Below are 17,256 nucleotides of genomic sequence, written 5' to 3'. Positions count from 1 at the left end.
AGGCCTGACTTTACTTGGGGCTCAGGCTGTTTCCCCAGGAAGTGACAGGCGCTAGATTCACCGGAGCAGTGCGGTGGGTGAAGGGAAGGGTGAGGAGGGCCTTGCAGGCGGAGGGAACAGCGTATGGGAAGCTTCGTGGGCAATGGAGCCTGGGGTTCAAGGGCGAAAGAGCCAGAGCAGCTAGAACAGAGGGGCCTAACTCTCCTGGGAAGGCACCAGGCCCAGGGCACGTGAGGCCTGGCCCTAGTGGAAGGCACAGGAAGCCCCAGAAGGGCTTGCAGCGAGGCGTGACCCGACCAAACTTCCGTTTTGAAAGGCTCACCCTTGCTGCAGCGTGGGCAGGGGTCGGAGCAGGCGTGTGTGAACGCCTGGGCCCGGGATGGCTGCTGGGGCTCGGTCCCGGATGGTGGGAGCGGGGACGGGGCTGCTGGGGAAGAGCTGGGAGCGGGTGGCTCTGAGCCATGTGGGAGGGAGTTGACAGGACTCCCGGAGAGTCTGGGCGTGAGAGCTGAGGAGGAGAGGTGTCGTGCCGACTCCGTGGTTTCTGGTTTGCACACTTGGGTGATTGTGGAGGAAGGCGAGGGGTTGCTTTTGACTATGAGGGTTGGAGGGCCTTTTAGACTCCAGGGGTGACTTGTCACACAGGCAGTTGGAGATACAGATCTGGGGCTTCGAAGAGAGGGAAGAGCTGGAGAAAGGGAGTAGGCTGCCTTCATGCATGTGGCGATCGAAGTCCCAGGATAGTGTCGTAAGGAGAGAGTGGATGGAGGGCGCGGGCGAAGGCTGAGCCTCGAGGAACTTAATGGCTGGAAGGTATCATTCTCTCCACTCTCTCCTCTGAGCCTCCAGCATCTTTAATTTAATCTTTCTCTTCTGTTCTTTTTAAAATTAGAGTTCTTTAAGTTTGCATATGTAGACTCCTAGTTCTGCATATTTTGAGCTTTATATACAAGGAATTGGACTGTATGTATCTGTGTAGTTTCCCCACTCAACATTAGGTCCCTAAGATTCCTCCCAGTTCTAGTGATGAGTATAAATTTTCATTGCCGTATAGTATTCCGTCCCATTAGGTTTCTTCTTTTTGCCTTTTTTTTTCTTTCTGATTTATAGACCTTTTCTAACTTCCAATCCTTTGTCAGATACAAGGATGGAAGTAATTTCTCCTTGTTTGGGCTCATATTTTCAGTCTTACTGTGATGCCTCTTACTGAACAAGCAGCTCTTCATTTTCACGTGACCATGTTTGTCCGTTTTTTCCGTTGCTGTGTGTATACTCATGTTTAAGAACTTTCTCTCCAACCTACCGTCGTAAGAACACTCCCCTCTGCTGACTCCCCAAAAGTCACAGGTTTGCCGTTCACGCTGTTTCTGAGCCACTGGGAGTGACTTCGGGCGGAGCGTGGATGACTGGTGGTCCCGCACTACATACTAGAGCAGGGGTGGGCAAACTTTTTGACTCGAGGGCCACAATGGGTTCTTAAACTGGACCGGAGACCGGAACAAAAGCATGGATGGAGTGTTTGTGTGAACTAATATAAATTCACAGTAAACATCATTACATAAAAGGGTACGGTCTTTTTTTTTTTTTTTTTAGTTTTATTCATTTCAAACGGGCCGTAGTTTGCCCACGGCTGTACTAGACGCTCCTCCCTCCCCACCGGCCGCAGTGCTGCCGGCAGCTGTGCTAGTCACTCAGCAAAAGAGCTTTCGGCTTCGGTTCTCTCTACTGTGTTTTCTCCCTCATTCATTTCTGGTTTTATTTAAAATTTCCTTTTGACTACTTTTTGGTTCTAGCTTCTTCAGTTGTATGCTGAGGTCATTAATATCATCTTTCTTTTTTCTAAAATAAACGATTAAGTCCGTACATTTCCTTGAAAGGTATGACTTTAGACATGTTCCACGGATGTTGGTTTTCTCTGTCTTTTTTCTTTACTTTAAACACTTACACCAGTTTTCCTTTGGTCTGTTTGTTACAGAGAAGCATCTTTCTTAAATGTCGTGGCGTCTTTTGTGGTGGTTTCTACCCTCACTGTGCCATGGACAGGGAGGAGAACCCGTCCCACCCTAATCAATACTAGATGTTTATGGATTGGACAGCGGGGTGGTGTTTACTGAGGTGGAAACGGGGAGGTGGGCGGAGGCTGAAGACGTGGTGAGGAGACATCGAGGCTGTGTGCGGTGACGTCCCGCCAGGGGGCGGGCGGGCAGTGGGGCCCCGTGTGCGGGCATCTGCGGGGCGGTGGGGCCTGCCTACCACCCTGCGATGCGTTCCTCTAACGGAGAACGCCTCTCTCTAGTTGCCGAGGACTCTGCCAAGTCGCTTACCGAGCTGCCTCCAGAGCTGGGACAGGCGTCGCCCCCTCTGCAGCCCCCGACCATGAACTCGCTGTCCAGCGAGAACCGATTCCACTCCTTACCCTTCAGCCTGACCAAGATGCCCAATGCCAACGGCACCATCGGCCACAGCCCGCTCTCCCTGTCCGTCCAGTCGGTGATGGGCGAGCTGAACACCACGCCCGTCCCGGACAGCCCGCCGGTGGCCGCGTCCCCCGGGAGCTGCCACGGGCTGGAGGTGGGCTCGCTGGCGGAAGTCAAGGAGAACCCTCCTTTCTACGGGGTGATCCGCTGGATCGGGCAGCCGCCGGGCCTCAGCGAAGTCCTCGCCGGGCTGGAGCTGGTAACGCCCCCCTCTGCTAGCGGGACGGGCGGGTCTCCCCTGCTCCGCGCTTTGCTGAAATGTATGTTCAGTCACGTGAGAGCAGTTTTACTCCCGTGTCGCCTGACTTCCCCTGCCACCCAGTGACCTCTGGTCACCTGTTCCGAAGTGACAGCCGATCAGCGGCCGGGAGTGGAAATGGAGCGCGAGGTTCATGTGTAGGCTCATTGTGTGAAACCCGACGTGAGGGACGCAGCCCCTGGTCAGCCCCTGCTTTCCTTCCCGGCCTCCCTCCCCAGTCAGCGCTAATGTCCGCATCACTGGCTGTAGATTCATCCCCATTTTAAGAAATCTTTTGGGGTCTTCGCCAGAAGGAGAGGTTTTCCCTTTGGAGATTCGGACAGTGTATCGCTTGACATTTCATAATCGGAAGAGGAGAATTGAGCGCGTTGAGCTTTATTTAGATGGGGCCTGTGGTATCTGCATGCTCGTTAATGCTGCTTTGGGGGGGGAATTGGTAAAATGAACAGCCTCTCCCCCCTTCCCCCCTCCCCCCCCACACGCGGAGTTTTAATATTTTAGGAAAAGGTACAGGAAGGTCAGTTAGCCGGGGAAGGTTCCACATGGATTCTGAGGGGACCACTGAGGGCTTCGTGCCGGATTAAGGAGCGAATTTCTGAAATCGTTAGCTGTGGGCCGCAATGCTGATGAGCCAGCCTTTTCCGGAGGGGTCCTCAGTACAGGGGTGCGGGGTTCCGGGAAAGGGTGCAGGCACACAGCCTTAGCTCTTGGCACGCTACCCCTGCACGAGGCAGTGAGGCCTGGGCCCCTCTCTCTCCCAGGAGGACGAGTGCACGGGCTGCACGGACGGCACCTTCCGGGGCACCCGCTACTTCACCTGCGCCCTGAAGAAGGCCCTCTTCGTCAAGCTGAAGAGCTGCCGGCCGGACTCGAGGTTCGCGTCCCTGCAGCCGGTGTCCAACCAGATCGAGCGCTGCAACTCTCTAGGTACCTGCCCTCCCTGCGTCTCTGGGCTCGGTCTGACCTCAGCCGCGGGCAGGGGACGGCGGGGCCGTGGCAGGCGGCGGGGGCCGTGGCAGGCTGCGGGGCCGCGGGCAGGGGACGGCGGGGCCGTGGCAGGCGGCGGGGCCGTGGTTGGCGGCGGGGCCGTGACAGATGTGTGTCTTACAGCCTTCATCAGGCCTCTGAAGCGGTCAGAGTTGTTGCCTGGTGTGTAAGGAAGCTACAGTTATCCTAAGCGGGGACGTTTAAGAAAAGGAAAAGCCAGGCAAATGCGTTGGAGGCTTAGGAAGTGAAAATCGTGGGACTTATATTTGTCTTCCTGTGGACGACAGGCATGTGGTTTTCAACAGCCGGGGAGGTAGATGTGTGCGTTTGGGGCACGACTCCCTGCTCAGCCTCGTTCCGGGGCGTCGGTGAGCGTGTGCTGTCAGCAGTGCCGCCCCTACGTGCCAAGTGCACGAGTCCGCGCCTGGCACGCAGGCAGCGCTCACAGCGGCAGCGCAGCTGGCTCCACGCAGGGCGGAGCGCGTCCCCGTGGCGGCGGCGACTCCCGGGCCGCCCCTCCGGGTGACCGTGGGGAGCATTCCGGGGCCAGGCAGGCCGCGCAGGAAAACCCTCCTGGGAAGACATTTCTCATGCGGCTGAGATAGTACCTCGGAATTTCTGTTTTCTTTTCCAACTTGAAAGGACACATCTTCAGACAAATAGTGAAGTATTTGGGGAACAAAATACCCTGCGTGGCAGGTGCTTTTTCGCATTAACTCCTTCGTATTCCGCAGCGATTTCTATCTTGTGGAGGCAGTTAGGCTGGAAATGCGCAGCAACAGTAACCCCAACCTACCCTTACCTTTGCTTTGAGCTGAGAAACAAATTTTGCCTCAAAATACAAAAGAATATTTTAAGTGAAGACATATGCAGGGATGCCTGTGGTCATAGTTTAAAAGAACGACCGTCTCCACCTCTGTCTTCTTTTCAGCCTTTGGAGGCTACTTGAGTGAAGTTGTGGAGGAAAACACTCCACCGAGAATGGAAAAGGAAGGTCTGGAGATCATGATGGGGAAGAAGAAAGGCATCCAGGGCCATTACAATTCTTGTTACCTGGACTCGACCTTATTCTGGTAAGTTTACAGTGAACCCCGGAGGAAGAGAGCGCCCTGGGTAGTGAGTGTGTGTGAGAGAGAGAGGGAGAGAGGGAGAGAGGGAGAGGGAGAGACTGCTCACTGCCTTTGCGTAGAGCGACTGGGTGTCTCACCTGGGATGGAAGGGAGGCTTGCATTTCATTCTGTGCGGCCTATACTCCTTGGGAGCCGGGCTCTGGGACCCCGCATCATGGACAGCACGGATTTCTCTGGTTTGTTCCCCAGCCGTGGCGGCTTGGTCTGCACATTCCCTTCAGTGTGTGTTTCTCGCAATGGTGACGGGTTTTCCGCCGAGGACAAGTCCTGTCTGTGTTTTGCAGCTTGTTCGCCTTCAGTTCCGTTCTGGACACCGTGCTGCTCAGGCCCAAGGACAAGGGCGACGTGGAGTATTACAGCGAGACGCAGGAGCTGCTGCGGACGGAGATCGTCAACCCGCTGCGGATGTGAGTAGGGCCGTTGTTGCTGCCTGGGCACGGCGTCCTAGCGGCCGTTTCTTGGTAAAGTTATTAGTTTCCGCCTGGTTTTTATTTAATACGAAACGGGTGGGATGTATTCTCTTGATGGAGTTTTAGTGATGTGTTTAGTCTTTGGTCCTGGTACTGCCTCTACTCATTTAATTTTGGATCTGGCCGAGGTGTGGCATGCAGCGTGTGTCCCGGAGCGTGGGCGCAGTGGGGGACGGCGCCACGGGGTGGCAAGGCAGGAGGCGCGGGAGAGCCGAGCCGGCGGGCCCCTCTCTCCTCACAGAACCGAGTGCAGCCGCGGCAGTCACTGTGCCTCTTAGTCCAAATGATACTCCGGCTGCTTAAGCCTGATTTCATTTGGGAGAAAAGGAGCCAAGGAGAGTTTTATTGGTTGGGTAGTGAGTGTTCGTGCATTCTTTATCTCTGCAGCCAACATATAGTGAGCACCTAGCACTTAACATAAAAAATTTAAAAAAGATCAGCCAGTTCTGAGCGGCCCTTGGGCAGCCCACAGCGGCCTCTCGCGTCTCTTCTGCAGCCGCTGGAGAAGAGTTTGTCGCGGGTGGACGGTGTGGAATGTACCCTGTGCTCAGATAGACACGAGCAAAAGTGTCACATGACGATGGCGCGTTTGAGAGCACGTTTTAGATTTTCAGTGTCTTAGCACCACCCTTTGCCCTGCCTCCTGGTGGCTGTCTCATGCTTTAATACTAAAAGGACTCTCTCTCTCTCTCTCAAAGTTACATATTCGGTTCTATAAAGTTAGCTCTGATTTCTTAAGCAAATAGCATTAACCAGTCATCATAAAATCAAAGTATTTTTTCTTGTATTAGTATGTGGTAGTTAATTTTAGGGTATAATAGTGTCTGGGATAATTCTTATTCCAGATACTTAACTTTTCAAACTCACCCCCGTAAAGCAATAAAAAGGAAAAAAAGAAGCCTGTAAGTGTAGTTTTCAAAATAATTGTCTAGCCTATTGATTTATGACCTGCTGAAGTTATATAAGGAATTTGTGATTATCAAAATATGTTCTGTGAATTGAATGTGTGTGCCAGTATTAATTCATATTTTTACTAACATAGATATGGATATGTGTGTGCCACAAAGATTATGAAACTGAGGAAAATACTTGAAAAAGTTGGGGCTGCATCAGGATTTACCTCTGAAGAGAAAGGTGACTGTCTTCCCTCCCAGGACCTGCCCTAAGATGACCTGGCGCCCTGCCACGTGACGGCCCTGCAGCGCGGGGAGGAGGTTTTAAACAGACACGTCCATGCGGTGTACAATTTCCTCCCCTTTTATTTTTAATTTTTATTATTTTTTTAATATATACTTTTATTGATTTCAGAGAGGAAGGGAGAGGAGAGGGAGATAAAAACACCAACGATGAGAGAATCGTTGATCGGCTGCCTCCGGTACATCCCACACTGGGGATCAAGCCCGCAACCCAGCATGTGCCCTGACCAGGAATTGAACCTTGACCTCCTGGTTTGTAGGTCGACGCTCAACCACTGAGCCACGCCGGCCGGACTGCTCCCCCTTTTAAACTGCTGTCTCTCTTCTAAAGGGAGTGGCAATATGGAAGAGAGGGCTCCGTGAGCAGCGGGCGGGCTGTAGGCAGGCGGTGGGTCTCCGGGAGTGTTCCTTCCCAGCGTTCCCATCCAGCGGCCCATTCGACCCCTCTCCCCGGGAGGGTGGTCGGCTCAGCCACACCGTCCCACGGAGCCTCCTGCCGCCAAGGGTGACGTTACGGTCAGAGTCAGCGCTTTGTCTGTTCGTGGCTGCCGGCTTTCCTCCGAGATGCAGCTCCTGACTCTGACCGTGCTCACAGCATGGTGGAACTAGCGGTAATGCTTAGAGACTTGGTAATTATTTAAGTGTCAGGAAAATACAAGGTCGTACGTACTACAGGCTTCATTCCACTGACCTTAAACCCCTCAAAAGAAATTAAAATTATGTCATCATGCGTGAATGATTATACCTTTTCAAATGCAATAATATCATAACAAAGTTAGAACTTAATATTTTATCATATCCTTTGTATTTTTAGTTAGGAAAACATGAGAACTGTGCTTTTAATTGAAATAAGATTGACTATGAAACTGGATTCAGTATAGGTAGATGGCTGTTATAAAAAATAGAATGATTTAAAAGTTTGGCAGGGACTTATTTGATTTTTTATTTTCTCCTAGATCCTGAAGAATTCTTGAATATCTTGTTTCATCATATTTTAAGGGTGGAGCCATTGTTAAAAATAAGGTAACATTCACGTTTTTATAGACACCCTGGAAAAGAAACATCTTGTCCCCTCTGCCATCGGCTGCCGACGAGGCCCTCAGGGGTTACGTCACATCCGTGCGTTAGGGTCTCCCCGGGCTCCGTCCCACAAGCACATTAATTCCCACCGTCGTCTTCTCCGCAGCACTAACTTATTCACTCAGGGACGTATTGAATAAAAACAGAATCCCGAGACCTGGACTAATGGGTGGCTGGGGAGAGAGACGTTTAGTTATTTTATCTAAGTTATTGCCTTTGCCCTGTTGGTCTGATGTCAGAAGTTGCACATCAAATGCGCTGTTTTCTGTTCTCCGACACTGTTGGAGCCATTCACGTTGTGATGTAAGCATTTCACAAGGAAACTCTGGGGTTTTCTTTCAGGTCAGCAGGTCAAAAAGTACAAGATTGTTACTTCTATCAAATTTTTATGGAAAAAAATGAGAAAGTTGGCGTTCCTACAATCCAACAGTTGCTGGAATGGTCTTTCATCAACAGCAGCCTGAAGTTCGCCGAGGTCAGTGGGCATGGCTGGTGTTTTATAGGGAAGTTCTGACCGGGAGTCAAACCCTGACCTGGTTCACAGGTCGGCGCTCGGCCACTGAGCCACGCAGGCCGGGCGCGCAGGGAACGTTTCCCAGCGCTTGGATTCTAAAACACTCCCCTTTCCAGGCCCCGTCATGCCTGATCATCCAGATGCCTCGGTTCGGGAAGGACTTTAAGCTGTTTAAGAAGATCTTCCCTTCCCTGGAGCTGAACATCACAGACCTGCTGGAAGACAGTGAGTGGGAGCGCTGTTCGCTCTGCTGGTTCCACTGCGAGGGGAGCGGGTGCAGGCCTTCCGCAGGCATCCGTGTCTGCGCCGCTGGGAGTGCGCGGCTGAATGCATTCTGAGAACATTGTCAGAGAACACAGGTTCACTGGTGCCTGAGTAAGAGTTAGAAGCAATTTGTATGTGACCAAGGGGCGAGCTGTTAAATGAATTACGGTGTATCCGTCCTGTGTTAGAAGACCCGTAGTGTGAAAGTGATGATGTGACGTTAAGTAAAAGGTCATGTCGATATTTTGTAAAGAGGAGCTATAAACACACACACACACAGCATTGTACACGTGCAGATGTAAAGGCTGGAGAAAGGAGCTGTGGACACACACACACACACACACAGCATTGTACACGTGCAGATAGAAAGGCTGGAGAAAGGAGCTGTGAACACACACACACACACACACAGCATTGTACACGTGCAGATGTAAAGGCTGGAGAAAGGAGCTGTGAACACACACACACACACACACACACACACACAGCATTGTACACGTGCAGATGTAAAGGCTGGAGAAAGGAGCTGTGGACACACACACACACACACACACACACAGCATTGTACACGTGCAGATGTAAAGGCTGGAGAAAGGAGCTGTGGACACACACACACACACACACACACACACACACAGCATTGTACACGTGCAGATGTAAAGGCTGGAGAAAGGAGCTGTGAACACACACACACACACACACACACACACACACAGCATTGTACACGTGCAGATGTAAAGGCTGGAGAAAGGAGCTGTGAACACACACACACACACACACAGCATTGTACACGTGCAGATGTAAAGGCTGGAGAAAGGAGCTGTGGACACACACACACACACACACACACACAGCATTGTACACGTGCAGATGTAAAGGCTGGAGAAAGGAGCTGTGGACACACACACACACACACACACACACACACAGCATTGTACACGTGCAGATGTAAAGGCTGGAGAAAGGAGCTGTGAACACACACACACACACACACACACACACACAGCATTGTACACGTGCAGATGTAAAGGCTGGAGAAAGGAGCTGTGAACACACACACACACACACACACACACACACACACACAGCATTGTACACGTGCAGATGTAAAGGCTGGAGAAAGGAGCTGTGAACACACACACACACACACACAGCATTGTACACGTGCAGATGTAAAGGCTGGAGAAAGGAGCTGTGGACACACACACACACACACAGCATTGTACACGTGCAGATGTAAAGGCTGGAGAAAGGAGCTGTGGACACACACACACACACACACACACACACAGCATTGTACACGTGCAGATGTAAAGGCTGGAGAAAGGAGCTGTGGACACACACACACACACACACACACACACAGCATTGTACACGTGCAGATAGAAAGGCTGGAGAAAGGAGCTGTGGACACACACACACACACACACACAGCATTGTACACGTGCAGATGTAAAGGCTGGAGAAAGGAGCTGTGAACACACACACACACACACAGCATTGTACATGTGCAGATGTAAAGGCTGGAGAAAGGAGCTGTGAACACACACACACACACACACAGCATTGTACATGTGCAGATGTAAAGGCTGGAGAAAGGAGCTGTGGACACACACACACACACACACACACACAGCATTGTACACGTGCAGATGTAAAGGCTGGAGAAAGGAGCTGTGGACACACACACACACACACACACACACAGCATTGTACACGTGCAGATAGAAAGGCTGGAGAAAGGAGCTGTGGACACACACACACACACACACAGCATTGTACACGTGCAGATGTAAAGGCTGGAGAAAGGAGCTGTGGACACACACACACACACACACACACACAGCATTGTACACGTGCAGATGTAAAGGCTGGAGAAAGGAGCTGTGAACACACACACACACACACACAGCATTGTACACGTGCAGATGTAAAGGCTGGAGAAAGGAGCTGTGAACATACACACACACACACACACACACAGCATTGTACACGTGCAGATGTAAAGGCTGGAGAAAGGAGCTGTGGACACACACACACACACACACAGCATTGTACACGTGCAGATGTAAAGGCTGGAGAAAGGAGCTGTGAACACACACACACACACACACAGCATTGTACACGTGCAGATGTAAAGGCTGGAGAAAGGAGCTGTGAACATACACACACACACACACACACACAGCATTGTACACGTGCAGATGTAAAGGCTGGAGAAAGGAGCTGTGGACACACACACACACACACACACAGCATTGTACACGTGCAGATAGAAAGGCTGGAGAAAGGAGCTGTGGACACACACACACACACACACACACACAGCATTGTACACGTGCAGATGTAAAGGCTGGAGAAAGGAGCTGTGGACACACACACACACACACACACACACAGCATTGTACACGTGCAGATGTAAAGGCTGGAGAAAGGAGCTGTGGACACACACACACACACACACACACACACAGCATTGTACACGTGCAGATGTAAAGGCTGGAGAAAGGAGCTGTGGACACACACACACACACACACACACACACAGCATTGTACACGTGCAGATGTAAAGGCTGGAGAAAGGAGCTGTGGACACACACACACACACACAGCATTGTACACGTGCAGATGTAAAGGCTGGAGAAAGGAGCTGTGGACACACACACACACACACACACACACACACAGCATTGTACACGTGTAGATGTAAAGGCTGGAGAAAGGAGCTGTGGACACACACACACACACACACACACACAGCATTGTACACGTGCAGATGTAAAGGCTGGAGAAAGGAGCTGTGGACACACACACACACACACACACACACACACAGCATTGTACACGTGCAGATGTAAAGGCTGGAGAAAGGAGCTGTGGACACACACACACACACACACACACACACAGCATTGTACACGTGCAGATGTAAAGGCTGGAGAAAGGAGCTGTGGACACACACACACACACACACACACACACAGCATTGTACACGTGCAGATGTAAAGGCTGGAGAAAGGAGCTGTGGACACACACACACACACACACACACAGCATTGTACACGTGCAGATGTAAAGGCTGGAGAAAGGAGCTGTGAACACACACACACACACACAGCATTGTACATGTGCAGATAGAAAGGCTGGAGAAAGGAGCTGTGAAAACACACACACACACACACAGCATTGTACACGTGCAGATAGAAAGGCTGGAGAAAGGAGCTGTGAACACACACACACACACACAGCATTGTACATGTGCAGATAGAAAGGCTGGAGAAAGGAGCTGTGAAAACACACACACACACACACAGCATTGTACACGTGCAGATAGAAAGGCTGGAGAAAGGAGCTGTGGACACACACACACACACACACACACACAGCATTGTACACGTGCAGATGTAAAGGCTGGAGAAAGGAGCTGTGGACACACACACACACACACACACACACAGCATTGTACACGTGCAGATGTAAAGGCTGGAGAAAGGAGCTGTGGACACACACACACACACACACACACACACAGCATTGTACACGTGCAGATGTAAAGGCTGGAGAAAGGAGCTGTGGACACACACACACACACACACACACACAGCAATGTACACGTGCAGATGTAAAGGCTGGAGAAAGGAGCTGTGGACACACACACACACACACACACACACACAGCATTGTACACGTGCAGATGTAAAGGCTGGAGAAAGGAGCTGTGGACACACACACACACACACACACACACACACACAGCATTGTACACGTGCAGATGTAAAGGCTGGAGAAAGGAGCTGTGGACACACACACACACACACAGCATTGTACACGTGCAGATGTAAAGGCTGGAGAAAGGAGCTGTGGACACACACACACACACACACACACACACAGCATTGTACACGTGTAGATGTAAAGGCTGGAGAAAGGAGCTGTGGACACACACACACACACACACACACACAGCATTGTACACGTGCAGATGTAAAGGCTGGAGAAAGGAGCTGTGGACACACACACACACACACACACACACACAGCATTGTACACGTGCAGATGTAAAGGCTGGAGAAAGGAGCTGTGGACACACACACACACACACACACACACACAGCATTGTACACGTGCAGATGTAAAGGCTGGAGAAAGGAGCTGTGGACACACACACACACACACAGCATTGTACACGTGCAGATGTAAAGGCTGGAGAAAGGAGCTGTGGACACACACACACACACACACACACACACACAGCATTGTACACGTGCAGATGTAAAGGCTGGAGAAAGGAGCTGTGGACACACACACACACACACAGCATTGTACACGTGCAGATGTAAAGGCTGGAGAAAGGAGCTGTGGACACACACACACACACACACACACACACAGCATTGTACACGTGCAGATGTAAAGGCTGGAGAAAGGAGCTGTGAACACACACACACACACACAGCATTGTACACGTGCAGATGTAAAGGCTGGAGAAAGGAGCTGTGGACACACACACACACACACACACACACACACAGCATTGTACACGTGCAGATGTAAAGGCTGGAGAAAGGAGCTGTGGACACACACACACACACACACACACACACACAGCATTGTACACGTGCAGATGTAAAGGCTGGAGAAAGGAGCTGTGGACACACACACACACACACACACACACACACAGCATTGTACACGTGCAGATGTAAAGGCTGGAGAAAGGAGCTGTGGACACACACACACACACACACACACACACACAGCATTGTACACGTGCAGATGTAAAGGCTGGAGAAAGGAGCTGTGGACACACACACACACACACACACACACACACAGCATTGTACACGTGCAGATGTAAAGGCTGGAGAAAGGAGCTGTGGACACACACACACACACACACACAGCATTGTACACGTGCAGATGTAAAGGCTGGAGAAAGGAGCTGTGGACACAGAGCTGTGTAGACGTGCGAGGCGGGAGGATGGAGGCTGTGCCCGTGCTTTGCCGGTGGCCTCTCTCGCTAACTGAAACGGGGTGCTGTCAGCTTTCCCTGTGCCGCCTGCATCATTGAAAGTCCTTCAATAGACTCTTCATAGTTCGGGGGAAGCGCCCTAGAACATATTAATTTAAAAAATTGTCATTTGGTCAGATAAATTTTTAAAGTTATCCTGAATCCACGGAACTCCAGTTTAAAGCTTGAGGGCGTGTGTGTGGTGGGGGGAGAGCCTGTTTTGAGCCCATGAACATTGTCCTTTTTAGAGCTTAAGGTTTTAATCTTTTTCATGAAAGAGTGCATTTTAAAGGCCCCTCCCCCCCCCGCCCCAGCCCCCCGACAGTGCCGCATCTGCGGAGGGCTGGCCGTGTACGAGTGCCGCGAGTGCTACGAGGACCCCGACATCGCGGCCGGGACCATCAAGCAGTTCTGCAAGGACTGCAACACCCAGGTGAGCCCCCCGCGGCCGCGCGCACTCCGCAGGCGGCGGGCTCGGAGTTCTCCACTCATCATGAACGCCCGCAAGTTCACGGTCAGGGGGCAGGGTTCCTGCCTGTGTGCACCTGGCAGACTCCCGTGAGGACTGCGTTGCGGGCCCGGGAGGAGTCAGGGCGAGGGAGTGGAGCCATCAGCAGCCTCCCTGAGCCTGGCTCGTGCTGCTCCGTGTAGGTCCACCTTCACCCCAAGAGGCTGAACCACAAGTTTAACCCGGTGTCCCTGCCCAAAGACCTGCCCGACCGGGAGTGGAGGCACAGCTGCGTCCCCTGCCAGAAGATGGAGCTGTTCGCCGTGCTCTGCATCGAGACCAGCCACTACGTGGCCTTCGTCAAGTACGGCCGGGATGACTCCGCCTGGCTCTTCTTCGACAGCATGGCCGACCGGGACGGTAACCACTCACTCTCGGCTCCCGTGGGGCCACGTCCCGTCTGCGGGGACAGTGTGGGGAGGCCCCCAGGGACAGCGGGTGACAGCATGGCCGACCGGGACAGTAACCACTCACTCTCGGCTCCCGTGGGGCCGCGTCCCGTCTGCGGGGACAGTGTGGGGAGGCCCCCAGGGACAGCGGGTGACAGCATGGCTGACCGGGACGGTAACCACTCACTCGCAGCTCCTGTGGGGCTGCGTCCCGTCCGCGGGGACAGTGTGGGGAGGCCCCCAGGGACAGCAGGTGACAGCATGGCCAACCGGGACGGTAACCACTCACTCTCAGCTCCCGTGGGGCCACGTCCGTGGGGACAGTGTGGGGAGGCCCCAGGGACAGCGGGTGACAGCATGGCCAACCGGGACGGTAACCACTCACTCTCAGCTCCCGTGGGGCCACGTCCGTGGGGACAGTGTGGGGAGGCCCCAGGGACAGCGGGTGAGGGTCTGAGGCCTGGGCTGCACTCGCGGGCCTGCTGCTAAAGGGCGATGCTGTGCTGCCCCCCAGGCAGGGGGCGCCCCTGATGGAAGACCCTGAGCTTCTGTCAGCTGAGGGGCTTCCTTCGAAGCTTCGTCCCCCCGGGCCCAGGCTCCTCATTTCTGCACGAGCCTGGTCGCCGGGTGTTGAGGACCAGGCTCTGCGGGAAGGATATGGGGGTGCGGGAGCAGTTACATGGAGGAGAGAGAGTGCTCATTCCACTAGATCGCCCCCCGCCCCCTGCAGGGTCATGGCGAGGGGCGTGCGTGTCGGGCAGCTGAGCGCTGTGCATCTGTCTGTATCATTATCGCCCACTGAGCACAGGGGTCGCAGGGAGGCGGGTGAGGGCTTTGCTCAGGCTGTGTCCTCTCGCCAGTTTTCTTCACTCTTGGCCCCAGAATCCCCTCAGAAATAAAACAAAATAACACCGTTGAGAGCAAAAGAGGCTTTAACTTCTAGGAATCAGAAGTGAAGTCAGCCCAGATGCTGGCAGCTCCCCCTCCCTGGGCTGCAGGTGTGAGATGGCGCGGGCGGCGGGCAGCAGCGGGTGGAGAACTTGACCCTGAGCCGCGCTCTTCCTGTCCACAGGTGGTCAGAACGGCTTCAACATCCCTCAGGTGACCCCGTGCCCCGAGGTCCGGGAGTACCTGAAGATGTCGCCGGAGGACCTGCACTCCCTGGACACGCGGCGCATCCAGGGCTGTGCGCGCAGGCTGCTGTGCGACGCGTACATGTGCATGTACCAGAGCCCCACCATGAGCCTGTACAAGTAGCGGCGGGTGCAGAGCCGCCCCGACGGCCTGCCCTGCGCCCGGGGCTCCGCCCGCGTCCTGGCGGCAGGGGGGTCGCTGTGGGAGGACCCGTCAGAGAAGAGCTGCTCTGTGTTCCTGGAGTCTCTGATGAGAAGCGTGTGCACTCTGGCGTTTAAGATCTACATGCAGTTATTAAAGCGGAAGCTTTAAGTCCAGGGCGGTGATCACGTGATCTCTTTGGAACACATCGTCCTACTCGTGCCCGGGTCAGACCTCTTCTCGTCCACCGAGAATGTAAATAAACGCGTCTTCTTTACGGACCAAGGATGTGAAATCGCTGTCCTTTGTAGCTAACGGTTGCCGCGAGGAAGAAATGTTTGGTGTTGTTAAGAGACGGCTTTCCATCGGCTATTAAAGTTGTGTGGAGTTGACGCGTGCGTTTTCTTTGGGGCTGATCGATCGGCCCGTCGCTTCGGCGTCCCGTCGGCGTCCGGTGCTGCTGAAGGGGTCGGAACAGTGCCACCTCCCCAGGTGGGGCGGTCCCGTTTGTTCTGGGGTTGACATAAACGAGTGGTTCTGTCACAAAGCGTCCATTTTTGAGTGACGTTCATGGGGGACTAGCGTGTACAGCCGTCGGCGCTCCTCAGCATGGCGACGGGCTGCCGGCAGCGCTCGTCCTGAGGCTGTTCCATGGCGTGGGGCACGGGTTATTCAAGGCCTGGAGTGACAGGTGTCACCCTGCACAGATCCGTGGCCATAGGAGATGAACCTGGCCTAAGGCGTGGCTCAGTGACACGCCCTGGAGAGATGCCTGAGGTACCCAACCTCTGCCACGCGAGTCGGACTGCCCAGCGCTCGGGTCTGATCACCGGGCAGCCTGCCCCTCACCACGTTCAGCTGATCTCAGTTGAAGTAACGGCAGTTTTATTTACACGGTAGCAGCAGCTTTATCCTCCCGATTAAAGGAGCAGAAAATGGTGCTTTCGTAGCCAATATGCATGGTGTGTGTCTAGACAACAGTGGGTGTTGTGGACTAGCCCGTGGCTCGTGGGTGTCTGTGCTGTGGCGTGTGTCGTGGTGTGTGCTGTAGCGTGTGCCGTGGCATGTGTGGCTCCGAGCATGGTTTCCTGGAATGCCTTCCTAGCCATGCAGAAGGACAGAAGAGCTGTATGTCCATGTAACATATGATTACATAGAACAATGTCCAGAAGTCACAGAGAGAATCTTCTCAGACCTGCAGGTGTTTTTTAAAGGCAGGTCTACCCTGTGGTCTCATCATTCCACTTGCCAATACTCATTAGCTTCATCAGCCATAAGGGTGTACCAAAGTTCCCCCATCTTGTAATTTTCTCATTTTTGAATGAACGCACGTAACTTTTGCATGCGGGTTTGCGGAAAGCTTGGGTAGGTGCTGAGATGGATACTAGATTGGGGGTGCGGAGCCCTGGGTGGCAGGGTGACGTCGCTGGAGGCGGGGCCGGGAGGAGAGCCAGTAGGAGCCGCACGGGAGCACATAGCATTCCCGCCGCACAGGTGCCAGCGACAGCAGTCCCTGAGCCCGGCCCAGGCGCCGTCAGCAGTGGCGCAGGCCAGCCCCAGCCCACGCCGCTTGTCAATAACGTTTCCCCGGGACACGCGTGCGTTAACAGTGCAGTGTCACAGCCGGGCAGTTGTGACGGACACTGACGTCCCGCACGGCCTGAAATGCTTGCTCTCCGGTCCTTACGGAATTGGC

The 17,256-nt window shown here is 53.3% G+C and overlaps 1 protein-coding gene across 7 annotated transcripts in view; it reads left to right on the top strand.

The window, feature by feature from the left end:
• The window catches only part of CYLD (CYLD lysine 63 deubiquitinase), a 33,125-nt gene extending 17,173 nt beyond the window's left edge, over positions 1 to 15,952 (top strand). For all 7 annotated transcript variants that reach the window (XM_059668082.1, XM_059668081.1, XM_059668080.1 and 4 more), the window contains 11 exons: positions 2,297 to 2,676; positions 3,498 to 3,663; positions 4,655 to 4,796; positions 5,138 to 5,260; positions 6,366 to 6,457; positions 7,476 to 7,542; positions 7,942 to 8,074; positions 8,230 to 8,338; positions 13,703 to 13,821; positions 14,040 to 14,256; positions 15,358 to 15,952. In XM_059668082.1, the coding sequence (XP_059524065.1) occupies positions 2,297 to 2,676; positions 3,498 to 3,663; positions 4,655 to 4,796; positions 5,138 to 5,260; positions 6,366 to 6,457; positions 7,476 to 7,542; positions 7,942 to 8,074; positions 8,230 to 8,338; positions 13,703 to 13,821; positions 14,040 to 14,256; positions 15,358 to 15,542 (1,733 nt within the window). In that variant the 3' untranslated portion in view covers positions 15,543 to 15,952. The remainder of the gene's footprint in view (positions 1 to 2,296; positions 2,677 to 3,497; positions 3,664 to 4,654; positions 4,797 to 5,137; positions 5,261 to 6,365; positions 6,458 to 7,475; positions 7,543 to 7,941; positions 8,075 to 8,229; positions 8,339 to 13,702; positions 13,822 to 14,039; positions 14,257 to 15,357) is intronic.
• The last annotated feature ends 1,304 nt before the right edge of the window (positions 15,953 to 17,256 follow it).

The sequence above is a fragment of the Myotis daubentonii genome, chromosome 15, assembly GCF_963259705.1.
Source record: "Myotis daubentonii chromosome 15, mMyoDau2.1, whole genome shotgun sequence".
Classification (NCBI taxonomy): domain Eukaryota; kingdom Metazoa; phylum Chordata; class Mammalia; order Chiroptera; family Vespertilionidae; genus Myotis; species Myotis daubentonii.
This window is presented reverse-complemented; position numbering and strand designations above follow the sequence as displayed.